The sequence below is a fragment of the Pan paniscus genome, chromosome 3 (assembly GCF_029289425.2).
Source record: "Pan paniscus chromosome 3, NHGRI_mPanPan1-v2.0_pri, whole genome shotgun sequence".
NCBI classification, from domain to species: Eukaryota; Metazoa; Chordata; class Mammalia; order Primates; family Hominidae; genus Pan; species Pan paniscus.
In genome coordinates this window covers 1,617,755-1,645,686 of record NC_073252.2, presented here as the reverse complement: position 1 = coordinate 1,645,686, position 27,932 = coordinate 1,617,755, and the positions used below count along the sequence as shown (strand labels likewise).

The 27,932-nt window shown below is 53.2% G+C and overlaps 1 protein-coding gene and 1 long non-coding RNA gene across 5 annotated transcripts in view; both read right to left on the bottom strand.

The window, feature by feature from the left end:
• Positions 1-24,680, bottom strand: part of MAEA (macrophage erythroblast attacher, E3 ubiquitin ligase) — a 52,961-nt gene extending 28,281 nt beyond the window's left edge. For 2 of the 4 annotated variants that reach the window (XM_034958163.3, XM_063603664.1), the window contains exons 1-2: positions 24,534-24,680; positions 1,672-1,854 (exon numbers count right to left, since the gene is read on the bottom strand). In XM_034958163.3, coding sequence (XP_034814054.1) covers positions 1,672-1,854; positions 24,534-24,602 — 252 coding nt within the window. In that variant the 5' untranslated portion in view covers positions 24,603-24,680. Of the gene's footprint in view, positions 1-1,671; positions 1,855-4,114; positions 4,386-24,533 lie in introns of those variants that run through there. The other 2 variants (XM_034958165.3, XM_034958164.3) reach the window with 2 other exon arrangements.
• Positions 24,681-26,216: 1,536 nt separating this feature from the next.
• Positions 26,217-27,932, bottom strand: part of LOC134730237 (uncharacterized) — a 38,715-nt gene continuing 36,999 nt past the window's right edge. The window contains exons 3-4 of the long non-coding RNA XR_010111893.1: positions 26,785-26,906; positions 26,217-26,482 (exon numbers count right to left, since the gene is read on the bottom strand). This is a non-coding gene — a long non-coding RNA (uncharacterized LOC134730237). The remainder of the gene's footprint in view (positions 26,483-26,784; positions 26,907-27,932) is intronic.

Here is a 27,932-nt window from a genome sequence, read left to right as displayed (position 1 = left end):
GGCTCAAGCAATCTACCTGCCTCGCCCTTCCAAAGTGAGCCACAGTGTCCAGCCTTAAATCACTTTTTATACTGTCTGTTCCCTGCAGAGACTTTCAAACTCTTTTTTTGAGATAGGGTCTTGCTGTCGCCCAGCTAGAGAGTGCGGTGGCATGATCGTGGCTCACTGCAGCCTTGACCTCCTGGGCTCAAGCAATCCTTCTGCCTCAGCCTCCTGAGTATCTGCTGGGGCTACAGGAGGACACCAGTACGCTTGGCTATTTTTTATGTTTTGTGGAGATGGGGTCTCCCTGTGCTGCCCAGGCTGGTCTCAAACTCCTGTGCTCAAGTGATTCTGCTGCCTCAGCTTTCCACAGTGCTTTCCAGGTGTGAGCCACCGCGCCCAGCCTGCTTCTGTTCTTTAAGCACAGTAAGGTGTGGCACCTGGCAGCCCCTGCACCTGCAGTCCATGCAGCCCTCTGTCTACTGCCTGCTGGGTCTCCAATCCATCGTGGTGTCTTGAGACAGGGTCTCACTGTTGCCCAGGCTGTCTCTGTGCTAGACGTTGTACTTGAAAACTGAGAATCTAAGAATCATCTTATGCCCATATTGAAGGTATCCTCCCCAAGAAAGAATCTGAATTGACTCTGCCCAGAGCTGGAAGGCACCACCAGCCGGGACCACCTCACCGGAGTGAAGGCTGAGGGTCTCCAATCACCCCAGTCCTCTGAACGTAGGCTGCAACGCTGTGTCAATGCCAGTCCACTTCTGGTACACCCCACGCTGAGCTGTAGTACCGTGGGGTCCCACCTTCTCTCCACTGGGCCCCACTTTCCAAGGCCTGGGTCATCGGTCCTCACCTCCATCTGGCCTGGCCAACACTCCAGGGGGCAACAGCAGTCTCTTGCTGCTCACCTCTGACCCCTGCTCTCCGGTTCTGGCCTGGTGATTCCTTTCGGTTTCATGGTTTATTGGGTATTTTCAGTGCGACGTTTCAAGATATCTCATCCCACTTTCTGGGTGTCTTCAGTGGGCCAGATTAGTTCCAACGCCCCTGTCCACCAATCCCAGTGACAAGGAACTTCACATGCTCCTTGGAGGTGAAATTCCATCTAAAAATAATCGATCAGGCCGCGTGCAGTGGCTTACACCTGTAATTTCAGCTTTGGGAGGCCAAGGCAGGTGAATCACCTGAGGTCAGGAGTTCGAGACCAGCCTGGCTAACATGGTGAAACCCTGTCTCTACTAAAAATACAAAAATTAGACGGGCGTGGTGGTGGGCGCCTGTAGTCCCAGCTACTCGTGAGGCTGAGGCAGGAGAATCGCCTGAACCCGGGAGGTGGAGGCTGCAGTGAGCTGAGATCGCACCACTGAACTCCAGCCTGAATGATACAGTGGGACTCTGTCTCAAAAAAAAAAAAAAAAAAAAAATCAATCAACCTGCTATACATCCTGGTCTCCCTGTGGCCTGGACTCTGGACACACCTGGAGCAAGACAACACGGTCCCTACAGGAACAGGAAGCTGGCCTGCTCAGCCGACAGTGGCCCCAGAAGGCAGACAGCAGGGAAGGGGGCCCCCAACCGCACCTCCCACGTTCCCATCATTGCAGCTTGCCTGTCTTAGGACTCATTTTCGAGACAAAAGGGGTGTCCATGCCCCAGACTGAAGAGGGACCGCCGGGCGGGACCAACCTTCCTCTTGAGGACGCTGAGCTTCTCCACCACGCCGTCCAGCAGGCTGACCACGGAGTCCACGGCGGGGCAGCCGCTCAGCGTCTTCTCCAGCTCGGCCACCACCATGGTGACGTGGCTGGTCTCCCGGTCAATGTTCTTCTGAGCGGCGCGAAAGCGTTTGTTCAGCGTCTCGTAGGGCACCTGGAGAGGAAGGAGGATGGTGAGGGATCTGCTCCCCTGGTGTGAGCCCCACCAGCCCCACACCCAGGACACACCAGGTCTCCTCATGGCACTTGTAGAGGCAGAAGTCTCAGAAGGTTCATGGTCTCAAAGTATCTACTCTAAACCTCAACCAAGACCCACAAAAGCCCTGCTGAACGGAGAGCCACTCCACATCCCTGGATGAGAAGCAACCCCAATTTTTGCCAAAAACATTGTACGTGTATGTTGACAAAATAATCCCAAAGTTCATCCAGAATAACGAACAGTTAAAGAAATTTCCAAACAGGAGAGGAGTGACCGGGGTGTGAGGCTATCAGACGGTAAAACACAGGCCTGGCCGGTGATCAGCCAGGCTGCTGCGGCTGCAGGCGCCACCACACGAGGCCGGGCAGGGACAAGGGTGCATGGGGCGTGGGCTCCACACGGGCTGGGGTTGGGCACAGCAAGCCTCACACACGCACGGGAAGCCACAAGTGCACGACCCACACCTCTCCTGTGTGATAGCGTTTGCCTTCCCCACTCGTAAGAACCATCCATTCCCTGTGGAAAATAAGCCAATCAAGGAGAATCTTAAAGTCGCCGTTAGTTTTCTGTCCCTCTGAGAGAAGCGCTGCTGAGTTCTTCTCCGCCTGTTTCCTGTGCTCTACGGTTTGAAAGCGGCACGACAGAATCACGCCCCAGCGCTCCCCGGCCTCCGTGGCCGGGCTCCCGCAGGAAACACCGCCCGTGGTCCTGGCTGCACTGGTGGCCGGCAGCTCACCACACAGCGCGTCAGCAACACGGCCGTGCTGCCACCCAAGAGCAGTGGGCCCAACTCTGCCGTCGCAGCTGTGCCGGAACAAGCGCTCCACCTCGCCTCCTCTCCAGCCGTGCCCAACCATGGAGGACAGACTCTCGGGTACCGCCTGCTCCCCCGGCCCTGGGCACGCCTCGACCTCGTGTCAGCCACTGTGCTTAGCCGTGAGGCCACGTGAGGAAGGCAGGGCTGCAGTGAGGGAGACCTGGACGCAGCTCAGCGCTTGGGCTTCCCAGAAGTAGGGACAGCCAGGGCAACAGAGACAGGACTGGCCTCAGCCAAGGAAGGAGCCACACAGCAGGGCTCTTCCCCAGACTCACTTTCCCCCCGAAAGCAGGGGCAGGAGGCAGGTGGCAAGGCCGGCCCTGAGCCCGTCCCCCCGGCTGCCACTCCCCACTCGGCCTGGCACCAGCTGCCCTCCACTCAGACATCCCCCAGGGCCGACGTGGACCCACTGCGGGTGACAGGGTGCACACGCTCTCGTCCACACCAGACAGCCACACAGGAGGGTTTGCAAATGGCAGCCAGCATCACCGTCTGCTACCGAGCAGGACTCACACTTGCTGGTGAGCAAATGAGTCAGGATGTTGAGAAGGAGGGCAGGGAAGCTATCAAGACACAACACGCTTAACCAACTCACAAAGCAGTGACAACAGGAGACGGACTTGAAGCCAGGCACCGTGTGTGGCATCGGGAACCAAGCTTGCTGGTGCCACGCAGCCTGGGGTCCCATCATCCACACTGCCTGCCTTCAAGATTTCTCCCAAGGATTCGGCACTGCTTAGGAAAGACGGGAAAGATTCTTTTCGTCTGCTCTACATCTAGTGGATGGGAAGTCACAGCAGACAGCACTTCAGCTCTCCATAAATACCTGACCAGTGCAAGCGAGCTCAACGAGACCCACTGGGGAAGGCCCCCCCGAGGCCCTGACACCACAGCCCGACACCGGCCTGCAGGACTCTCCCACTGGAGACCCTATCTGAGTGTATCCTGCCACGAGGTGGAATTTCTAAAGGACGCAAGGCATATACTCAGTCTTTGCTCTGCCTGTGCAGGCGCCTCACAAGAGCAGGACAGAAAGTCTTCGCCATTAGACCATTAGACAAAGCGGCACAACCACCCTCGCTCGAGCGGAGGAACCCACACAGCATCCGCACACCAGCACATTCCAGACCGCCACCAGAAAAGGAAAGGCCTCTCTGGACGTCCCTTAGCTGCATTCAAGTTCTACGCGGGAACGGGGCCTTTCTGGACTTTCCAACCCCTGCCGGGCTGTCCGCCTCACCGCGGTGCTGACGCTGCTCAGGCACAGGGCAGAGCTCCGGGCAGCTGGTGTGCTGCAGACAGGAACCCTTTGCTCCCAGTGCAAGGGAAAAGGCCCTGCCCAGAACGCGCCACGGTTACGCAGAACGCAGGCATGAAGGAGGCCGGGGAGGGGCTCACCGGGGCCATGGTGTCTTCACAACTGGAAGACCCCACCTCCCTGCCAGTGGCTCTCAGGGTCCACATCCAGCCGCTTACTCCTCAGGCCTCCCACGCCTCTGCGCACGCTCCTCCCACCTCCCTGCCTCTGCTCCTCCTCCAGCGCTGGCCCGGGGCTATCCAATCTGAGTTCAGGGGATGAGCGCAGCACCCCCTCTCACTCCAACAGGGCAGCTGCTGACCCAGACAGCAGCTCCTCCCTACATCCACGCCCCCCAGAGGAGCCAGGCCAGCCCCGGAAAGCACCGCCTCCTCTTCCGGGGGACCCAGCACGTGACTCCGGGCCCTAAAAGCTCCCCTCCACTGGCCTGGGCTGGCTGGTTAGCAACAGCCCCTTCACAGGCTCCTTAAAGGGCATTTGGTGACCGAGTGAGTGGAATTTCAGAAATGCTAAAGACTCTAACTCGAGCCAAATTATCACTCAAGAATGAGGACAAACTGAAGTTACTTTCAGATACGCAAGGGCTGAAAGCTGAGCACACACAAACCTTCCTGGCAGAAAAACTACTCAGAAATATTGCTTAGTGATCAAACACAATAAATCCATGGACAAAGACAATGTAAGACACAAGAAACAGCAATGCAGAGAGGGGCCAGCAGATTCTAAGACACAATAAACAGCACTGCAGAGAGGAGCCTGCAGAAGATACAGCTCGCCCAAATGAGGACAGGCAGCCTCACAGACCGTATCACAGGAAGAACAGTGAAAAGGGGCAAAGCATTAAAAATAGATTCCTAATAGCACAGGCAACAGAAAGAGACAAATGGGACTACATCAAACTTAAAAACTGCAGAGCAGGAAAAACCAACAGAGTAAAAAATGGGAAAAAATAGCTGCAACCCAGGGATCTGCATATGGAGCTACTATCCAGAATGCAGTTTTAAAAACGCCTACAACTCCACAACCAAAGGAAATATCCAATTTTAAAATGGGTGAAGGACTTAGACACTTGCACAGAGAAGATAAACCAATGGCCAAGCGGCACATGACAAGATGCTCCACACGACCAACCACTGCTCAGGAGACACAAGTGCAGACGTGAGGCATCACCTCGTGCCCGTTAGGACGGCGATCACTCAACACCGAAAGCTATGCCACGGCAGGAAGCGGAGCAGCGGGACACGCGTGCAGTGCCAGGGAACGTGCCCGGCGCAGCGTGTAGAGCAGCGAGGCAATCCCTCAGAACGTTAGGCACAAGGCTCCTGAGTCCCCAGCAGGCCACGAGAACTGAAGGCAGGGTCCCAGGAGGTATCTGCACACCTGTGTTCATTGCAGCCACGAGGCAGAAGCCACCCACATGTCCATCACCAGGGGAATGAAGAAAGAAAACGTGGCAGTCACACACCACATAACGACATTTTGGTCAACAACAGACCGTGCAGGTGATAGTGGTCCCATTAAGATTAGGATACTGCATTCTCACTGCAGCTTTTCTATGTTTCGATGTGTTCCATGCAAAACACCACCGTGAAACAGCTGCCTGCAGTACTCAGCGCAGTGACATGCTGTACAGGTTTGCAGCCCAGGAGCCACAGGCTGTACCACGGTGCAGGCGTGCAGCAGCCACACCATCTGGGCTCCTGTTAGTTCATTCCGCGAAGTTCACACCGCGAAGTCGCCTAACGATGCATTTCTGAGAGTTTTTCCATGTAAGTGACACATGACCGTATGTGCACAGGTAATGGTTCATTTCAGGCATCAACTTGATGGGATTAGGGATACCTAGAGAACCTGTGAAGCATTACTTCTGGGTGTGCCTGTGCGGGTGTTTCCAGAGGAGACTGGTGGGTGAGTGGGAAGATATCCTCCAGGTAGGTGGCACCATCCAGTCCGCTGGGGCCCAGACAGAACAAGAAAGGCAGAGGATAAGCAATTTCCTGTCCCTCCTGGAGCTGGGATCCTGCCCTTTGGCATCAGAACTCCAGGGTCTCTGGCCTTTGGATGTTGGGACTTACACCAGCATCCCCCAGGGTTCTCAGGCCTTTGGCTTTGGACTGAGCCATGCACCAGCTTCCCAGGGTCTCTGGGGTGCAGGTCTACTGGGGGACTCAGCCTCTGTAAACACACAAGCCAGTTCCCCAATAAATCCCCTCATCTACCTCTATATATTATGAGTTCCGTCCCCCTGGGGACAACTAACACAATACACAGTGGAACAGTATTCAGCCTTTTAAAAGAGGGCAATCCTCTCACTCACTGTAACATGGGTGAACCTTGAAGACATTATGCTAAGTCAAATAAGTCAACCATGAAAAGACAAATCTGCATGACTCTGCTTGTATGAGGTATCTCACACAGTCCAACTCTTAGACACAGAAAGCAGAATGCTGGATCCCAGGGGCTGGGGTGGGGAGGAGGCAGTTTTGTTTAATGGCTATGGAGTTTCCGGTTTGCAAGATGAGAGGGTCATGGTGATATAGATGGTATGACTGTACTGTGTGCTTACAGAACGGTGTCTACGCTATAAATGGATAAAGTGGTTGCTGTATAAAATGGTTGATGGCAAATTTTATACATATATAACAGTATCTTTTTAAATTAAAAAATGTTAACAAAAATTCTAATGAATTTTGATAAATGGCACCTGACTGCCAGACTTCTCATAAAGCTAGAGTGCTGAAGCCAGTACAGCACTGGTCTAGGAATGGATGCAGGGGTCAATATAGGGTGGGGAACCCAGAAAAGGACCCACAGGCAGGGTCCATTTACATACAGCCAAGGGGCCAAGGCAACTGAGGCGAAGGACAGTCTCTGCAACAGCCAGGACAGGGAAGGGATGGCCCTCAACCCAAACCTCACATCCCATGAAAAGTGCCTCCAAATGGATCATGGACCTAAACACAAAAGCTCAAACTGTGAAACTCCTTAGAAGGAAACATGGGAGAAAATCTTTGCATCCTTGAGACAGGCAACAATTTCTTAGAAGGATACAAAATTTACCAACTGTAAAAGAAAAATCCATCTTCTGAACCTTATCAAAACTAAAACTTCTGCTCTTCAGAAAACAATGTAAGAAAGTTAAGAACACCAACCACAGACTGGGAGAAGGCCTTCACAGTACAGCTGACAAAGGGCTTCCATCTGGAATACAGCCAACTCCTGCAGCCTCAGTATTACGACAAGCAAGCCCCCCCAACCCACTTTTCTTTTCTTTTCTTTTCTTTTCTTTTTTTTTTTTTTTGAGACACAGTCTCACTCCATCACCCAGGCTGGAGTGCAATAGCGCAATCTCGGCTCACTGCAACCTCCGCCTCCCGGGATCAAGTGATTGTCCTGCCTCAGCCTCCTGAGTAGCTAGGACTACAGGCGCCCGCCACCTCGCCCGGTTAGCAATCCCATTTTTTTAATGGGGAAAAGGTTTGAACAGGAACATCACAGAGAAGTTCTATGAAGGGCAGGTAATCTCTAGGAAGACATGCAACATCGTGAGTCATCAGGGAAATGCAAATTAGACCACAGCGGAAAGCGTGATGGTGAATTTTATGGGTCCATTTGACGCTGCCAGGTTCCCCAACAAACATTTGGCCAAGTATTATTCTGGGTGTGTCTGTGAGAGCATTCTGGGATGGGATTAATATCTGAATGGGTAAACTGAGGAAAGCCCACAGCCTTCCCCATTGGGGAGGGGCCCTGCCCAATCTGCTGAGGACCTGAAGGGAAAGGCAAGGCTGGGTAAGAAGGAATTCCTCCTGTGGGCGGGGCATGGTCTTTTCTGGCCTTTGCACTTGGACTAAAACCCTGGCTCTTCTTGGATCTCCCGCCCGCCCGACAGCTTCCGGGTTAAAACTGTTACTGTCAGCCCTCTTGGTTCTCAGGCCTTGAGACTGAGACTGGAACTACATTTCAGCTCTCCTGGGTCTCCGGCTCAGGACTTAGCCTTGATAACTGCACCAGCCGATTCTTTGTGACACAGCTCCTTACATGCACGCGTGCGCACGTACACACACGCACACTCCCACACACGCGCGCACACACACACGCGGGTGCCACTGGCTCTGTTTCTCTGGAGAACCCTGGCACCCAGAAGAACAGTTCCAAGTCAAGAGGCCGCCACCACATGCTGGTGGAGCCGGGATACCTGGACTCTTGCTGGCAGCAGTTCTGATGATCCTTCTGGAAAAAGCGCTTAGTTCTTTAAAAGGTAAAGACACCTACCAGATGACTCAGCCATTCCACTCCCAAGAAAAGTGGACATAGAATATCCACATACAGGTGCAGGAATGCTTGTTCACCACAGTTCCAATTGTCCATTGACCAGGACGGGTAAACAAACCATGGTGTGTCCACACAGAAGAGTCCTCCAGCAATCAGAGTGAGGGCCGCGCCGCCTGGAAGCAGCCGGGCACAGCAGCAAAAGCAGGCTCCACTCACAAGGCATCCTAACCAGGGCCGGGCTCACCTAGTGCAGCGGCTTTCCACAGGGACAACCTGCTCCCCAGGGGACATCTGGCAATGTGTGGAGACCTTTTTGATTTGCCACAATTGGAGCATGGCTGTGAACTGGACAAACCACAAGAGGAAATTAACTGGAACAAAGAAAACCTTAACGATCCACCAAAAAAAAAAAAAAAAATGAAAAAATGAAGACAAAAGCATAGGAAATAGAAAGCAAAATAAGATGGTGAAGAGAAGTCCACGGTATTAATAATCATCATAAATCTGGATGGCTATGGAAAGACAGAAACATCAGTACAACTTTTTTGTTTTTAAAACATCTCTGAGAAACCGAAGCAGATAAAAAAAGGATAAAGCCACAAAGCAGTACCATTCAATAGACTATAGCGTGAGACACATTTGTAGAGTTTCAAATTTTCTAGTAGCCGTAGTACAAAGAAACACATGAAATATGTTTTAATATATTTTATTTAACCCAATTTATCCCGAATATGTTCATTTAAACACTCAATATAAATTACCAGGGGCCGGGTGTGGTGGCTCATGCCTGTAATCCCAGCACTTTGGGAGGCCGAGGTGGGCGGATCACGAGGTCAGGAGATGGAGACCATCCTGGCCAACACGATGCCCCCGTCTGTACTAAAAATACAAAAAAATTAGCCAGGCGTGGTGGCGGGTGCCTGTAGTCCCAACTACTCGGGAGGCTGAGGCAGGAGAATGGTGTGAACCCAAGAGGCGGAGCTTGCAGTGAGCAGAGACCACCCCACTGCACTCCAGCCTGGGGGACAGTGCGAGACTCCGTCCCAAATAAATAAATAAGTAATTTTCAGGGCCAAGCATGGTGACTCCTATCTGGAATCCCCGTGCTTTGGGAGGCTAAGGTGGGAGGACTGCTTGAGGCCAGGAGTTGGAGACCAGCCTGGGCAACACAGAGACACCCCCGTCTCTATAAAACAAAATACAAAATAAACAAACAATAAATAATCATTAGATATTTTACATTCTTTACCCTCTTTGTACTAAATCTTTGAAAGCCAGGGCATATTTTACATTGACAGCACACGACGATTTGGACCAGCAACATCTCAAGTGCTCAACAGCCACATGCGGCTCACAGAAAACACACTGGTGAGGTGAAGGAAACTGGAGCCACACGACTGACAGGGGGAGGAGGATGCGTGGGGTTTGACGGGAGCTACAGAACCTGGGCCTCACCCTTCAACCCAGGTATTCTACTTCTATGGACCTGGACTAAAAACTCCCGACTCCTGTGTGCAGAGCTACACACCACGGACGCCCCCTGCCCTGCCGGACCCCCACCCTGCCCTGCCCGACCCCCATGCCCTGCCGGACCCCCACCCTGCCCTGCCCGACCCCCGTGCCCTGCCGGACCCCCCTGCCCTGCCAGACCCCCCTGCCCTGCCGGACCCCCACCCTGCCCTGCCCGACCCCCATGCCCTGCCGGACCCCCACCCTGCCCTGCCGGACCCCCCTGCCCTGCCAGACCCCCACCCTGCCCTGCCCGACCCCCGTGCCCTGCCCGACCCCCCTGCCCTGCCGGACCCCCCTGCCCTGCCAGACCCCCCTGCCCTGCCAGACCCCCACCCTGCCCTGCCCGACCCCCGTGCCCTGCCGGACCCCCCTGCCCTGCCAGACCCCCCTGCCCTGCCAGACCCCCACCCTGCCCTGCCCGACCCCCGTGCCCTGCCGGACCCCCACCCTGCCCTGCCCGACCCCCGTGCCCTGCCGGACCCCCCTGCCCTGCCCGACCCCCACCCTGCCCTGCCGGACCCCCACCCTGCCCTGCCGGACCCCCCTGCCCTGCCGGCACTGTGCAAGCATGCTCTTCAGTTGTCTATTAAGCTGAATCATACAAAAAATCCCAATGTCATTTTTAATTTTACCAATTTTTACTGATACAATTCACAGGCCGTAAAATTCACCCTTTTAATATGTACAATTTAGTTTTTAGAATAAGCACAAGGTTGTACAAACCACTCTACTTCTAGATTTTCATCACTCCAAAAAAGGAACCCGCTGTAGTCCCCTCAGACCCAGGCAATCAACCACCAACCGATTCCATATAAATGGAATCACACGTGATGTGGACTTTTGTATCTGGCTTTTCTCACTTAGCATGTTTACCAGGTTCACCTGTGATGTGGCATACAGCGACGCTCCACTCCTCTTCATGGCTGAATGGTCTTCCGTGGTATTCGTATACCTATTTGTTTAGGAATTCACAAGTGATGGACCTCTGGCTGCTATCGAGAAGGACATGACATTCTTTTTTTTTTTTTTTTTTTTTTGAGACAGAGTCTCACTGTCGCCCAGGCTGGAGTGCAGTAGTGCGATCTCAGCTCACTGTAACCTCTGCCTCCCTGGTTTAAGTGATCCTCCTGCCTCAGCCTCCCAAGTAGCTGGGACTACAGGTGCACGCCACCATGACCGGCTTTTTCTTATTTTTATTTTTTTTTTGTATTTTTAGTAGAGACGGGGTTTCACCATGTTGGCCAGGACGGTCTCAATCTCCTGAGCTCATGATCCACCCGCCCCAGCCTCCAAAAGTGCTGGGATTACAGGCATGAGCCACCACACCCGGCCCGAGGATGACATTCTTAAGAGTTTCTACTGCTCTTGGGGATAAGCTGAGGAGGGGAACTGCCAGGTCCTATGGTAACTCCGTGTGTCACCTGAAGAACGGCCAGGTTGTTTTCCGAGGTGGCTGCGTATGAGGATTTCAATTCCCCACATTCACACCCAACAACTCGCCATTGTTTTTGCTACAGCCCTTCTGGTGGGGTAGGAAGCAGCACCTCACTGTGGTTTTAGTTTGTATTTCCCTAAGGATTAATGATGTGCTTAGTGGCCATTTGTATATCTTTGCAGAAGTTTGCTAAAATTGTGTGCTCATTTAAAAAATGTTTTCTTGGCTGGGCGCGGTGGCTCACACCTGTAATCCCAGCACTTTGGGAGGCTGAGGCGGGCGGATCACGAGGTCAGGAGATCGAGACCAACCTGGCTAACACGGTGAAACCCCGTCTCTACTAAAAATACAAAAAAATTAGCCGGGCATGGTGGCAGGTGCCTGTAGTCCCAGCTACTTGGGAGGCTGAAGCAGAAGAATGGCGTGAACCCGGGAAGCGGAGCTTGCAGTGAGCCGAGATGGCGCCACTGCACTGCACTCCAGCCTGGTGACAGAGTGAGAATCCAACTCAAAAAAACAAGTTTTCTTTTGCCTTTGTATTAATGAACTAGAAGAGTTCCTAACCTATTCTGAATACTAAACCCTTAACAGATATATGACTGGCAAACATTTTCTCCCTGTTCTGAGTGGCTGTCTTAGTCAGCTCAGGCTGCTGTAACAAAAATATCACAGACTGGGCAACTTAAACAGCAAACACTGATTTCTCACAGTGTAAAGGACTTTTGTTGCATCTATTGAGATGATTATGTGGTTGTTGTCCTTCATTCTATTAATATGATACATGACACTGATTTTCACACGTTGAACCAACTTTGCATTTCTGGGGGAAATCCTACTTAGTCCTGACACATAATCCTTTCTATATTTTGTTTTCTTAGATTTTCTTCGTTTTCTAAGATTTTGTTGAATATTTTGGCATCTATTTTCTCTCATCTGGAACAATGGTCTATGGTTTTCTTGTGATGTCTTTGTCTGGTTCAAGGTTATATCAAAGTTATACTGGCCTCATAGAAGGAGGTGGGATGTAATCCCTCCTTAACTGTTTTTAGAAGAGTTGGTATAAATACTTCTTTAAATGTTTAACAGAATTCATCAGTGAAACCATCTGGTCTCAGGCTTTTCTTTGTGAGGTTTTTGTAGTAACTTCAGCTGTTATAGGTCTATTCGGTCATCACTTTTAACTTACAAAAATAACAACTGTATATGATTCAACCTAACACTTTTTTCCTTCTACACATTTTGTCTGTGTCCCTTGTCCAGTGCTTATTTTTATTTACTTATTCACTTACTTATTCATTCATTCATATAGGGCCTCACTCTGCTGCTCAGGCTGGAGTGCAGGGACACAATCATGGCTCACTGCAGCCTTGAGCTCCTGGCTCAAGTGATACTCCTGCCTCAGCCTCCCAAAGTGCTGGGATTACAGGCATGAGCCGCTGTGCCCTGGCTTGGTATTTGCTTTTAAATTCTGGTTCTATCTTTTCTGGTTATACCAAAGAATTAAACTTTTATTTATCACATCTCCCCAATTTTTCCTAAGTAATTTGTTGCATTACAGCTTTTTATGTTCACGGGATTTCTCCACTTAGCGAATGCTAAATCACATCTCCTCCAGTACATCTTCTCCTTTGGTGACTCACAGCAGTAATCCTCCCTGATTTCATCACTGAAACAGAATGTGGCAAGCAGTGTGAGTGGAGACATGCGTGAAACGTCTGCACCTGCCCGCCCGCTGCCCCCACACGGTGCCATCAGCTTCAGGATGCGCTTCCTCAAACCTTCTCCAGCGTTTGCCGTGCTTCTGACAGAATTTGCTGACAAAACGCAACGCATTTCAGTGTGTCATCATCATGTTTTCACCAGCACGGGAAGGAAGAATTTCCTCAATGCATGAGGCTCTTTGTCTTTTGCAATTAACCAGAAGAGGTTTCTAAATATTGATCACGAAGCTCATCACAGGGCCAGAAGTGCTGGATTAAGCCCTGGGTGGCAGTTTACATCCCTCTCCGTCCTGGAGGGGCCAGTCTCATGTTCTGGTGCGGGGCATGTAATCACGGTGGCTTCCTGCCATCCTGAGCTAATCTCCCCAAGCACAGCACATACCCTGAGGGAGGCTCACCAAGGAAAAACGCTTCGAATCCCCTAAGAGGCTTCTTGAAAAAATGACACTTCCAGTCAACTTCTGAGGGGATGTAACCAGATTGATGTTGCGCCCTACAAAGCTCCCAGTGGCAAGAGCGCTGTCGGCCCTGAGCTCTGCGCTCCCTGTTGTGTGCACGCCCAGTTAGGCCCAGCCTTAGCCAGCCACTTCCTTGCAGGAACCTTTTTAAGCCACTGGTCCGTCTTGCAAAGGGTATGCAACCTGCGGCAGCGGCACACACGCACGCCACGCAGCCCCAGCCTCGGAAGCCGGCAGCACGGAAGAGCCAGGGCCGTGCCCCACGCGGTCCATTGCCCTCATTCCCAGGTCACTCCCTGACCAAACAACAGAGACTGCAAGCGGGCAGGAGTGTCAGTTCATAATCACAACATTAGCAGAGCTTCCTCTCTCACCTTTCCATAAAGTATTTCAAAGGGAGCCAGCTGTTCTGCCACAAGGTCACAACTTTGGCAGTTACATACCTGGCTGTGGTGTCTGGCAAGGCCCAGCCCTTCTTGGTGTCCCTTTCATTATAAATAAGAAATATTTATCAAACACAAAAAGAACAATATGATATCATTACGGTTTTCATGCAGAAACACGGCATCCTCTGCTAGTGCCAATCTTCCTTCGGGCCTTTCCTGAAACAGCTCCGTGGCAGTCAGGCTGCCTGCTAAGGATGCTGTTGGATCGTCTGTCTCTGCTGCTTTGGGTTATGGTGAATGGGATGTGTTCTAACTGGCTGGCGGTGATATAGAGGATGGCGACTGGGTTTCGTGCACTTACTGTATGCCCCGTTATTGTGCTGACTTTCTCAATGGTTACATTTACTTCTATTTCAATTCTTACTGCTTTAGACAGAATTGCCAAAATAATATTTAATATTATTTTGTTCATTTGTTAATTGGAGAATTTATTTCTTCTCTATACTTCAAAAGAGCTTATAATCCCAGTGGTCAGAAACAAGCAAAATACCGTTATGTGAGACAGCGGTCACGACTCACGAGGGAAAAGGGCAGAAGTGGGAGATGCTGGGGCTGCAGTTTCAACAGTGGAGTCAGAGAAGCTTCACAAGGTGACAGCTCAGCGAAGATTGAAGGAGGTGAGGACATGGGACCACGGACATCGGCAAAGATTGAAGGAGGTGAGGACATGGGACCACGGACGTTGGCAAAGATTGAAGATGAGGACATGGGACCATGGACATCTGTGGAAGGAGCGCTCCAGACAGAGGAAGGTGGCAGTAAAACCCTGGGCCCGGCATGCTGGCCTGCCTGAATGGCAGCAGAAAGGCCACTGGCCCAGCACCCTACAGGGCAAAGGGCCTGGGAGCCACTGTAACGACCCTGGCCTTCATCCCCAGGACAGGAAACTCCTAGAACAAAAAGACGACAGGATCTGGCGCTGGGGCAGCCGGGGTGGGCATGAGCAGAGCAGGAGCAGCCAGAAGGCTATTCAATATTCCAGAGAGAGATGCGACTTGAGCCGCAGGGGCAGAGGTGGGAAGAGCAGCAGCAGCTGGGCCTGGGCATGTCCTGACGCCAGGGTGGAGGGGCAGACGGGCTGGGCATGAGCTGTGACAACAGAGGCATCAAGGCCAACCTGAAGGTTCTGGCCTGACCAAGGGAGATGGAGGGGCTGCCCTTCCCGAAGAGAAGGGAGACTGGTAGAATTGGTTTGGGCAGCAGGTGTTAAGATGATAAGCTCAGATCTAAATATGCCAAGGAGCTGGGCATGGTGGCTCACACCTGTTATTCCAACACTTTTGGAGGCCCAGGAGGGAGGATTGCTTGAGCCCAAGAGATGGAGACCAGCCTAGACAACGGAGCTAGAACCTATCTCTACAAATAAAAAAATTAGCCAGACACGGAAGCAGGCGCCCGTGGTCCCAGTTACCCGGGAGGCTGAGGCAGGAAGATCGCCTGAGCCCAGGAGGTCAAGGCTGAAGTGAGCTGTGATCATGCCACTGCACTCCCGCCTGGGTGCCAGAGTGAGATCCCATCTCTAAAAATAATAATAATTTTAATAATAATAATTTTAATGCCAAAGTGCCTTGCCAAGTGGGTATGTTTTACAGGCTACTGGATACAGGGCTCTGGGGTTGGGAAGATACCTGCCTGGGAGTCATCAGTATACACAGAGGGTCCTATCAGTCCACTAGACCCTGTGAGAGCACCAAGGCAGCGGTGCTCACAGCAACACCCAGGGCCAAGGACTGAGCCCAGGGGGAAACGCGAGGATGGCGCTCTAGGAGCCCGAGGGGGTGAGCTGTGTTCCAGCCCTGTGAGAGGTCGAGATGGGCAGCAAGAATCCATCATGGGTCTCAGCAGTGTCTTGGGGTTACCTGGTGCCCTGACTATAGCACTGTGATGGGGGTAAAACCAGATGAGAAGCAATTCCAGAGACCCCAAGGCAGGGCTGGCTCAGACAGAGGGGACCTGTGGGTCCCGCACACAGTTAACCAGAAGACGGCGCGTGTGCCTCTTCGTGGATAACCAGGAGACGGCGCGCGTGCCTCTTCGTGGATAACCAGGAGACGGCACGCGTGCCTCTTCGTGGATAACCAGGAGACGGCGCGCGTGCCTCTTCGTGGATAACCAGGAGACGGCGCGCGTGCCTCTTCGTGGATAACCAGGAGACGGCGCGCGTGCCTCTTCGTGGATAACCAGGAGACGGCGCGCGTGCCTCTTCGTGGATAACCAGGAGACGGCGCGCGTGCCTCTTCGTGGATAACCAGGAGATGGCGCGTGTGCCTCTTCGTGGATAACCAGGAGACGGCACTGCCTCTTCAGGTCACAGGGATGGGGCAGGGGGTCTGGTGCATGAACAAAGGCTGGCCTTGGGCGGGGCACACATGACATATCTCCAGTAACAGAAAGGAGACAGTGAGCACAAGCAGGCAGGCGACAGACAGGGCCAAGCCGCGAGCAGAGCACAAGGACGGGGCAGGCATGGGGGGCTCATGGAGAAGGAGGGGCATATGGAACAGTACCTGGGGTAAAGGGTGCTAAAATGCCTCAAGAAGCATGGCCATGCTGCCAGGCAGTACTCGACACCCACTCCAGGCAGCAACCAGGTTCCTCAGCAGTTAGGTGCGGCTTCTGTGGCCAGTGCAGGGGCCTTGCACAGCGGGGTTTCCATGCTGGAATGTTCTAGAACAATGGGAAGCAGAGAAGGGCAGGGGCTGGGGCTACATCGCGAGGGGTGGAGGCAAGGGAGAAAGGAAACGCAAGAGGCTGACCACAGCCAGATGAGGGCACAGGCCATGAGACCAAGACATACTCTGGAATGCGGCAAGTGGACAAAAGTGAGATGCGAAGTTTAGGAATCTCCCAGACAGACGGGGGAGAAATTGGTTCGGCCAACAGCCATTGACTGACTCCTGTGCCAGGCACTCGTGGGTGTGACGTGAACGACGACAAAGGACGGCCCCTGCCCTCGCAGAGCAGACGCTCTAAAGGAAACACCCAACCAAAGCACAGAGAGATGCAGGCGACCGCGTCAGACTGTGACGATTGCTGCAAAGGAAACCAGGCAGGCAAGGGACAAAGGGCAAAAGGAACCACATCCTAATTTTATTTAGGGCAGCAATGAGCCCACACTCAAGCGCGTGCTCTCTCTATATATATGTATACACACACACGTACTTTTTCAGGCTCCTCCAAAGCTAGAAATGGCCAGCCCCGTGCTCTGGGGAATGAGCTGAAGTGTAAACACTTGGGAGGATGTCCACTAAGGCCCCACGCAGGGAGCTGGCCACGCAGGGCGGCACTGATTCCCCCTTACCCTCCTTCTGGCCACGAAGGCCACAGCCCCAGCAGCCATCGTGGACTCAAGGATAAACGTGAGAAACAGAAATCGAGAAAACCTCCGAGTTCTCGGCTGTCACTGAACAAGTGCCGGGGGACATCGCTGTCAACTGACTTGGGAAGGGTGGCTTAGTAAGGCAGGTCTGGGGCTCATCTGGGGCCCCGAGGCTGAGATGCGGCATTTGGTTTTGCGCCTGGTATCGTATCTTTGAACTGCCTCCCAGACATGCGAAGAGAGCTCCGGGAGGTGACTACACGGGATGGCCTCAGGGAGAGGCCTGGGGAGGGCAGCAGTGTGGGGACAGGAGCTTGGAGACCGTCTGTGAAGCCACACAACCTCTGGAGGGCTGGCTGGTGACATAAAACAAAAAGCCTCCAAGACTAGAGAAGACAGCATAGGCAAGTGAGGACATGCAGCGAGGGGTGGGGAGAGCCCAGAGGATGGTGTCACGGGAGCCGAGTGACGGGAGCGTCTCGAGGCAGTGGGGTCCGCTGTGGACTGACCGCTTTCAGGAGCATCATCCTGTCCTCAAGAGGAACATCTAGGTGGAGTGTTGGGGGGCAAAAATCTGATTTAGGTAAAACAGGAAGAGAGACATGAAGGGGCAGAGACAGGGAGTAGTAGCTGGAGGAGGACGGGGGACAAGGAAGGGGTTTAGTTCACGAGAGGAAGACTCAGAGCCATGTGCACACCAGGGAGCTGCACAGCCAATGGGAAAACCGACCAACAGAGAGGGAGAACCAAGTGCAGGAGCAGCCACGAGGCAAAGGGCACAGCACAGGTGAGGGGGGCACAGTGCAAGTGAGGGGGGCACAGCACAGGTGAGGGAGGCACCGGCACGGGTGAGGGGGGCACAGGCACGGGTGAGGAACAGCACAGGCATGGGTGAGAGGGGTACAGGTGAGGAATGGCATGGGTGAGGGCTGCACAGGCACAGGTGAGGGGGCACAGGTGCGGGTGGGGGGGCACAGGTGAGGGTAGCATAGGTGAGGTGCAGATGTAGGTGGGGGGCGCACGTGAAGGTGGTGCAGGAGCAGGTGAGGGAGGAGCAGGTGAGGGGGGCACAGGCACAGGTGGGGGCACAGGTGAGGGCAGCACAGGTGAGGGCAGTGCAGACGTGGGTGAGGGGGCGCGGGTGGCACAGGTGTGAGTGAGGGGGTGCAGGTGAAGGCAGCACAGGTGAGGGCGGTGCAGACACAGGTGAAGGGGCAAAGGCGCGGGTGAGGTGGGCACAGGCATGGGTGAGGAGGGCACAGGCGCGGGTGAGGGGGCACAGGCGCTGGGGAGGGGGGCACAGGCGCGGGTGAGGGGGGCACAGGCACTGGGGGGGCACAGGCGCGGGTGAGGGGGGCACAGGCGCGGGTGAGGGGGGCCCGGCACGGGTGAGGGGGTACAGGCGCGGGTGGGGGGGTACAGGAGCGGGTGAGGGGGGTACAGGAGCGGGTGAGGGGGTACAGGAGCGGGTGAGGGGGGTACAGGAGCGAGTGAAGGGGGTACAGGCGCGGGTGAGGGGGGCACAGGCGTGGGTGAAGGGGGCACAGGCGCGGGTGAAGGGGGCACAGGTGCGGGTGAAGGGGGCACAGGCGTGGGTGAGGGGGGTACAGGTGTGGGTGAGGGGGTATAGGAGTGGGTGAGGGGGTACAGGAGCGGGTGAGGGGGGTACAGGTGCAGGTGATGGGGCTCATCCACCACCGGTGTGGGAGCAGGTGCAGGTCAGGCAGGGTCTGCGACACAGGCATGGGCGAGCATGAAGTAGGAGGGAAAGTCTGAGAGAAGGACAGGTATGAAAGGCTCGCCTGGGAGGACAGGAAGGAGACTGCTCTGGGCCCCTCCCTCGAGTGGGGCAGCACTCAGGGTCCCGGTCCAGGTCCACAGCCGGCCATCAGCACAGCAGGTGCTTTCTTCTGCTCAGCCACATTCAGCTCAACAGTCACTAAATGTGGTATTAACACAGTGAATAATTCTTTTTGTTCAGGTTTTCAAAATAATGGCCCCTAGCTATAACGATTCTGAAATAGCAGACCTAAAAATCATCAGCAGTTACCCTGGCAGGAAGTGTGCTTTGCGATGCCTGGGTCAGCACCCAGACATCCCCACTCGGCCTGAAGCCCCCAGAGGGTGGGGCTCACAGCACGGCCTCTCTGCAGACGGGGCAGTCACATGCTACAGGCACCGGCCGGCCTTGTCTTCATTCTGGTGCCAATGTGTCTCCTTGGGCTTGCTTCCCATTCTGCTGACCCCTGTACCCACAGACCGAGTCACTGCCCAGCACCCAGTCTCACTGTGAGACTCTCCCTGCACAGCTCTGGGACACCCCCAGCCACATCACCCCAATGGTGCTGCGTGCCTGTGTGCCTACTGGGGTGAGAGCCGGCCAGGACTTCAACACGGTCCACAGAGCCTCACCCCAAAACTTAGCTCCGCCAACCAGCTCACAATATTGCATTCACTGGAGGAAGCTCATCCCCACCCCCGCCCCAGCCCCTGCCCCTGCCCCTGCTCCCGGCCCCACCCCCACCCCCTGCCACTGTCCAACATTCACCTCAACCTCATCAGTGTCTTTAAAGGATCTGAGATGTCTGTGTGTGCTTGTGCTGATGCCTCCCTCCCGCCGGAGCGTAGACAGGGGCCTCACTTGTCTCCCCATCATGCTAGCCCAGGGCCTGACTGTGCAGGGCCTGACCGTACCTGGCCGATGGAGGCTCTCAGACCACTGCTGCGGAGGACGGCATGGGAGAAGCTAAGTGCACCTGCAGCCCTGCTCTGCAGCCCGGCGGTGGTGCCTTGCTTAGGTCCCAGGGCCGCTCCAGGCCTCACGTCAGTACTGCCTCCAACCTAGCCCAGCCATTACGGTGAATCAGGCATTAAAAAGCCCTTTCTTGACTTGAAATGTGTTAAAAAATAATACTTAAAAAAACAAAAACAAAACCAACCCCCCAGCTAGCAGTGAATTCAAGTCTACATCCTCATCTCAGCCTTGCCCAACCAGCTGGAAAGACCCAGGCCTGGGAGGGAAGACCTGTGCCAGCGCGGAGGCCGCGGAAGCCAGCCCAGGGCCAAACCACCAGCGAACGGTGGGAGAGGCGAGGGGAGTGGAGCTGGGAGCCACAACGGGCAGACCATGGCTCTTCTGGGCAGAAGGAATTTCCACTGTGCTCTAGAGACTGGGCGGATTCTGGAAGGCTGTGTGACGTTACTGCAGATAAAGTACATCGAAAAAGCTGGCCACAGAAGAGGAGGAGACCCGGCCTAAGACTCCTCAGACACGGCATCACCAGGGTCCAACCCAATGTGTGTGTCAGTAAGTCAAACGCTTCGTGGTTGCCTGTGTTTCTCACACTCGAGAACACATGATCCTCCCAAATCCAGCCAAGATGGAGTGAAGAAAACTACAAAAGGCGCAGGAGCAGTTACAACTTCAGCACACAGCTGGCACCCGAACTCCCTACCACAGGCACAGACCCAGGCTGTGAGGCATCAGGGCCATGCCTGGGCAACCAGACTGTCATCAAACCAAAGGCAGAACATGCAAATCTTCCTGTAGAGAATTCAGACACCTGAGAATGCAACCACAAGCCCGGTGTTTCTCAGCCTGTCCTCTGGGGAGAGGACAGCATCACCACCTCGGGTGTGAGAGGACTCACTGGAGCTGGGAACCCTTGCTGGGGCTCCAGGAGAGGAGAGGTGAGCCCAGGTGGGGTTCACAGAGAGGAGCCAGGTCCAGACCAGGGTCTCCAGGTGATGAACGCCGCTTCCCGCCCTGGGCTGTGCAGACACCCATGTGAAATTCTCTAAACTATTATTTTTCTTCGGCTATCTGAAGGGAAATAGTAGGAGTAAATACACCAAAATGTTAATGAAGTTCTCTCTGTGCAGCAGGGTAACTTGAAGAAAAAACAAATTACTTTTATTTATTTATTATTTGAGACAGGGTCTCACTCTGTCACCCAGGCTGGAGGGCAGTGGCGCAATCTCGGTTCACCACAGCCTGGATCTCCTGGCTCAAGTGATCCTCTCGTCTCAGCCTCCCAATTAGCTGGGACTACAGGCGCACACCACTGCACCCAACTCATCAAATTACTTTTATAATCAGAAAAAAAAAAAACCTTTTACAAAATAATGAAAGCAAGGGCTTCCAATTCAAGATGGTGAACTATGCATGTTGAATTGAAAGATGGTGAATTCCTGAGGTCAGGAGTTCAAGACCAGCTGGACAACATGGAGAAACCACGTCTCTACTAAAAAATACAAAAAATTAGCTGGGCATGGTGGCGGGTGCCTGTAATCTCAGCTACTCAGGAGGCTGAGGTAGGAGAATTGCTTGAATCTGGGAGGCAGAGGTTGCAGTGAGCTGAGATTGTGCCACTGCGCTCCAGCCTGGGCAACAGAGCGAGACTCCGTCTCAAAAAAGAAAAAAAAAAAAAAAAAAAAGATGGTGAGTTATTCATCTTTCCCCTCCCCAACAAGGCATTACCCACCACCCTACACCAGACGGCGTTCACAGCATTTGACAGCAAAAAGACACAGCCACAGCCAGGACGCAAGGCTGAGTCCTCATGAGCCACACCTCCGTTTGGTAAGAGGAAGAAACAAGTTCCTTAAAGCAGGATCCAGCCCAGCAATTCTCATGGGTGTGTGCATGCCCCCAGGGCACATCTAGCAATGTCTGAAGACATTTTGGGGGCATGCTCTTGGCATCTGGCAGGCAGACACCAGGGATGCTGCTAAACATCCTATACTGCACAGCCCCCACCAGCGACAAAGGCTCATCCAGCCCAAATGTTCACAGGCTGGTCCACCCCTTTGGTGGAAATAAAAGCTCATGACGACAGAGGTGCCCAAGATCAGTGCGTGTTGGCTGCAGCAATTCACGTCTGTTCCATTCTCTTCCCACTTCACCAGGAAAATAGAAACATAAGTACCTGCCAGGCACCCCGGAGCCCCACCAGCCGCCCTGACGCTGTGAGGAAGCAGACATCCCAGGTGTTACTGCTGAAACCCACCTAGGGCTACCAAGCCCTCTGAAGAGAAAGGGTTAGTCTGTGGAGGACTCACATGGCAGGAAAGCAGTTTAACTCTTACCAGGTGAAGATCCAGTCCAGAGCATGCCAGCTGCTACCACCCTGCAGGAGGACGTGCTCTCAGACTAGAGAAGCAGAACATCCACCCCCCACCTTCCACAACCCCAGTCCTGCAGTCCTCGGTCCCTTCTCTGACATCTGCACTGGCCCCTCCTGGAAACTGAAGAGTGCAGCTCTTGAGCTGTGAGCTCAGCATGTTCAGTTTAATTCTATACCAATAAATGCTTCTAAATCAAGGATCCCTAGTTTCCCAGCAAAACACCTCCATTATCCACTAGGAATCACTCCTGAAAACTTCTACGAAAAAAAGTTTTAACTCAGTAGTGACACAAGTGTCAACAGAGAAATTATGACACTATAATATTTCTTTACCTGTATGACTATCTGCATGACTATTTTAATCAGAAGCTATGCAATCACTCTGGAATACAAATTACATTCACGATTACAAAACAGCAGAAGACCTGAAGAACAATCCTTTCCGGAGACCTTCCATCTCCCTTCCTAGTTCCTTCAATACACAATGAAAGGATTTCTGGAAACTTTTCCTATCTAGTGTTTCCCACATTCACCAGCCAGTACCAGAAGTGACAAACCACCACGGTTCTGATCTTCAAGCCTTCTTGTGTGTTAGCTGAAATGACAGGCCTGGAGGTGCACTGCGTGAGACAAAGTGGTCAGTGGTTAGGACTCCCTAGTAATATCACCACAATGTCCTTGTATAGACCTCTCTCAGCTGCAGGGTCTCCATCTCTAAACCAACAGAGACCCACCAATGTCACTGAGTATTAAAAACCAACCACCTACATCTTGGAGGGATCTAGCAAGAGGCTAGACCTTTGGTAACATCAGCAACATTGCCCTCCCTTCCTTGATCAAAAGAAGTGCTGGACACACAAGCACCATGAAACCCCACTGCGAAACCATTAGCGTGCCGGGCGCGTGGCTCACACCTGTCAGCCCAGCGCTTTGGGAGGTCAAAAGGCAGGAGGATCGCTTAAGTCCTGGAATCCAAAACCACCCTAGGCAACAGTGAAACCCCGTTTCTTTTTAAAAATATGAAATAAACCGCTAGTTAATAAATAGGAGGAGAAGCTTGCTTCTTCTTTCCTATGAAGACCAGCTACACCAGGGTACAGCCTGACTTCAGCAGCGCTAACTGTAGCAGGGACCTTTTAATGAATGCGAGGCACTGCTTGAAACAATACGTGGTCACTCATTTCACCCTGAGGTGACACAGGCGCTACCACTGCTTAAACCTGACAAGAATAAACAGTCACCAAGTGGGCCCTGATGTCTCCCAGTAAGGACGAATACAGAGGAGCCTGATTCACACCCCAGCAGGATGGCTCACAGCCTGTGCTCTTCAGCCCTTTGCTGAACTGCCCTGGGGCTGGGGGAACGCACAGCAACCTGGCCATACTGCATCCTCCACACCTGTCGCCACACCGTCCGTCCTCAGACGGAAGTGAACACCAAGGCGCTCTGGGAGGACAGAGAAGCTACGCAGCTCTCCAGGAAGGCAACACAGAACCACAAAGCTCAGCCGCAGCTCTAGGAAAGCTATGACCTTGATCTTTTAAGGAATTCCTTCCCAGGTGCTTCATATCAAATCCTCTACTAACTAGGTAAAGAACAAGTATCGGCTCCTTCTACTAGGAGCACAAATTTCATTCTAAGAAGTGCGACGTGGCTAGGTGACCACCCAAGGTCACGCAACCGGCAGCCGGACGGCAAGAGCTGTATTTCAGGTTTGGTGACGCCCATCAAAAAGGTCGCTGGGTGCCATCAGGCCGTGAGGTTTCTCCCTACAGTTCCTAACTAGCGACCGGCGCAGCCGGCACCTCCCAGCCCTGGGCTCCCGGGAGGGCGGCCGGGCACTGGCTGGGCACGCCGCGCACTCCGTCTGCCTGGGCGCCAGAGACCCCACGCCCCGCAAACTCCGGCTTCCACCCCAGCCCCAAATTCGCCACCCTTCGCGCTGCCAGAGTCGTCGCTGGCTCGGCTCACGCAGCTCTTCAAGCAGAGGGGCCACAGTCGGGCGCCTGGCAGGGCCAAAGCCGCCGCCCCCGCCACACCTGCCCGGCGCGGACCGGGCGCCCCTAAGAAGCCCGCACGGCCCCGCGAGGCCGCGCCCAGCTCCCGCCGCCCTCGCCGCTGGCCCTCCCGGGGCGGCCCCTCGCGGCCCGAGGGCACTGGCTGGAGACGCCTTCGCTGCCCTCAGCCTGCGCGGCGCAGGCGCCCACCTTGAGGGTCGGGTACTCCTGGACCTTCAGGGTCATGGACAACTGAGCCGCCGACTCCTGCACCGCCATCTTGAAGCGGCCAAAACATTAGCGGGCGGGGGACGCGCGAGCGCGCTGCACGCCGGGAAATGACGCCACGCGCCGGCCGGAGCGGGATGGGGGCGGGCCGATGCCCCTGCACCAATCGTATCCGCCCAGTCGGCCGGAGGCGGAAGAAGGCGCGAACCAATCACTGCCGGGTTTCCTCTCGTTCAGCCAATCAACGATAGCCCCGGCTGGCGGTTTCCACCTTGAATTCGCTACCGGGTTCAGGCCGCAGACGCCGGGGCTGGGGATGCTCCTGGCCCGGGGCGGGCCGATGGGGTGCGGGCTGCGGTCCGGGCGGGTGGAGCTGGGGCCGAGCGGGCTGGGGGACTTGGCGTCCGTCCAGTTACTCGGGGCTCCCGCGGGGTGGTCCCCTGTGGGTCCCTCGTGCCTGCGATACCAAGGGCAACGCCGACAAAACGCCTGGCCACATGCGCCTGTAGCCAGCTATTTTTCTTTGGCCCTATTTTGACCGATTTACAGCTGCTGGAATCCTGATGTGGAACCTCCGACTTCCCATTGGAAGAGGAAAGGCCCAGTACCTAACATTGATTTATGGACAGAAACTCCCGAAGCATGAGAAGCGTGTGGCCTCTCCGCCCTCTCCTTGCAGGGCGGGCAGCGCTGGCATCCAGGTCGTGCGCTGCCTTCATTTCCGCCACTTCACATTCTCAGCCTTTCAAACACCACCCGTCTCCCTCCTTTCCAAAATAAAACTGAAATTAGATTTTATTAATTAGGAAATGACGTCCCAATTAAACCACCTTGTGTTTCACATAACACATTTCTAAACAACTTTTAAAATATTTGGTGTTTAAACAAAGGAAAAACATCTAAGGTGACACAGCGATGAAGCGAGAACCTCCACTTGGAGGCTGCTACATGTTACAGCCGCAAGACATCCGACCCGCACTGTGGAATCTTTCTGTCTTACTTAAACAGGAGTTGGGACTAAGGGAAGTGTTATTCCTCAAGTGTGTGGCTGCAGACTCCAGTCTTTCAGACATTTGAAGTAAGTTTTACAGTGAGGTGCACAAATCTTAACTATACAGCTTTAATGAATTTTCACCCATATTTGCACTTTTATCTAACCATGTCCTGGTTGAGATTTAGGACATTTCCCGTGGCACAGAAAGCTCCTCTGCCCCTTCCCGGGCTATATCCCCATCATTCTAACCCTGCTCCCCGTAACAGCGTTCCTGACCTTCCTATAGATGGAAGAAGCATGCACTCTGTGCTCTTTGCGTCCTTTCGCATCGTGTCTGCCACTCTCCGGGATGGTCCCAGTAGTACACGGGAGCACTGCAGCAGTTGGATGGACTGCCCTCCTCTTAGAGACTGCCTTCACTTCACCAGGGATTCAAGATTAACCCAAAGGAAACGACACGGGTTTCATTTCCATGGTAAAATGATCCTATCCTAGTACCATCTACAGTCAGAAATACTTAGGAATTATAAGGCAGAGGTTTGCACGTTGGAGAGGTTGTTTAACCCTCTACAACCTTTGAGTCATTCATTCTAGGTTTTCTTATGTTGGAAGATAAAACTGTATTTGAATTAGTCCTTTTGTAAACCAAAAAGTGTCTGAGACAGATCTCAATCAGTTTAGAAGTTTATTTTGCCAAGGTTAAGGATCATGACCAGTGACACAGCCTCAAGAAGTCCTCAGAACACATGCCCAAGGTGGTTGGGTTACAGCTTGATTTTATATGTTTTAAGGAGATGTAGGCATCAATCAGTACATGTGAGATTTACATTGGTCCGAAAAGGCAGGACAACACAAAGCACAGCGGGGCTTCCAGCTCACAGGTGGATTCAAAGATTTTCTGATTGGCATTTGGTTGAAAGAGTGCTTATCTAAAGATCTGGAATTGAGAGAAAGGAACATCTGGGTTAAAAGGGGTTGTGGAGACCAACGTTCTTATTACATAGATGAAGCCTCATAGGTGGCCACCATTAGAAGCAATAGATGGCAAATGTTTCCTATCTAGATCTTAAAAAGCTGCTAGACTTGGCCGGGTGCTGTGGCTCATGCCTGTAATCCCAGCACTTTGGGAGGCTGAGGCGGGCGGATCACGAGGTCAAAGATCAAGACTATCCTGGCCAACATGGTAAAACCCTGTCTCTACTAAAAATACAAAAATTAGCTGGATGTGGTGGCACTCACCTGTAGTCCCAGGTACTTGGGAGGCTGAGGCAGGAGAATCACTTGAACCTGGGAGGCAGAGGTTGCAGCAGTAAGCCAAGATCACACCACTGCACTCCAGCCTGGGTGACACAGCGAGACTCCTAAAAAAAAAAAAAAAAAAAAAAAAAAAAGAGCTGCTAGACTCTCAGTTAACCATTAACTTCTTCAGAATCAGAAAAGACCCAGAAAGGAAGGGCAAGGGATTCCCTACAGAATGTAAATTTCTCCCACAAGAGACAGCTTTGCAGGGCCCTTTCAAAATATGTCAAAGAAATATATTTTGGGGTAAAACACTTTGATTTCCTTCAAGGCCAGCTATCTGTCATGTGATGCTGTACTAGAGTCAAGTTGGAATTTGGCATCTTATTGCTACAGTCTGTTTTGTCAGTCTTAAGATCTCTGTTTTAATGTTAATGCTGGTAAGTTTTGTGCCTGAACTCGAAAGGGAGGAGGGGATACTGAGGCATGTCCAACTCTCCCTTCACGTTAATAGTGGCAGGAGGCAGACCGAGCAGTTACCCAGTGAAACCCAACCTTCAAGCCGAAGCCAGTTTACAGCCGACTTACAAGTCCCAGGTAAATCCATGGACTAGATTGGGAACCTGTCTTCCTGCCTGGCATGCTTTCCTCTGATTGGTCCCCACCCTTCACCTCTTTTACATATACCTATCCTTCCCTAATTGGCTTTTTGTTTGTTGGTTGGTTGTTTTTTTGTTTTTGTTTTTTTGAGATGGAGTCTCGTTCTGTCTCCCAGGCTGGAGTGCAGTGGCACGATCTCGGCTGACTGCAAGCTCCGCCTCCCAGGTTCACGCCATTCTCCTGCCTCAGCCTCCCGAGTAGCTGGGACTACAGGCATCCGCCACCACGCCCAGCTAATTTTTTTTTGTATTTTTAGTAGAGACGGGGTTTCACCATGTTAGCCAGGATGGTGTCGATCTCCTGACCTTGTGATCCACCCACCTTAGCCTCCCAAAGTGCTGGGATTACAGGCGTGAGCCACCGCACCCAGCCCCTAATTGCTTTTTACACTGTTGTCCCCACCTTTGAGTGATGCCTTTGTTTTAGCCATTTTTGCGTTCTCACAAACCAATCAGTGTGCGCTCTGAGCCCATGAAAGCCCCAAACCC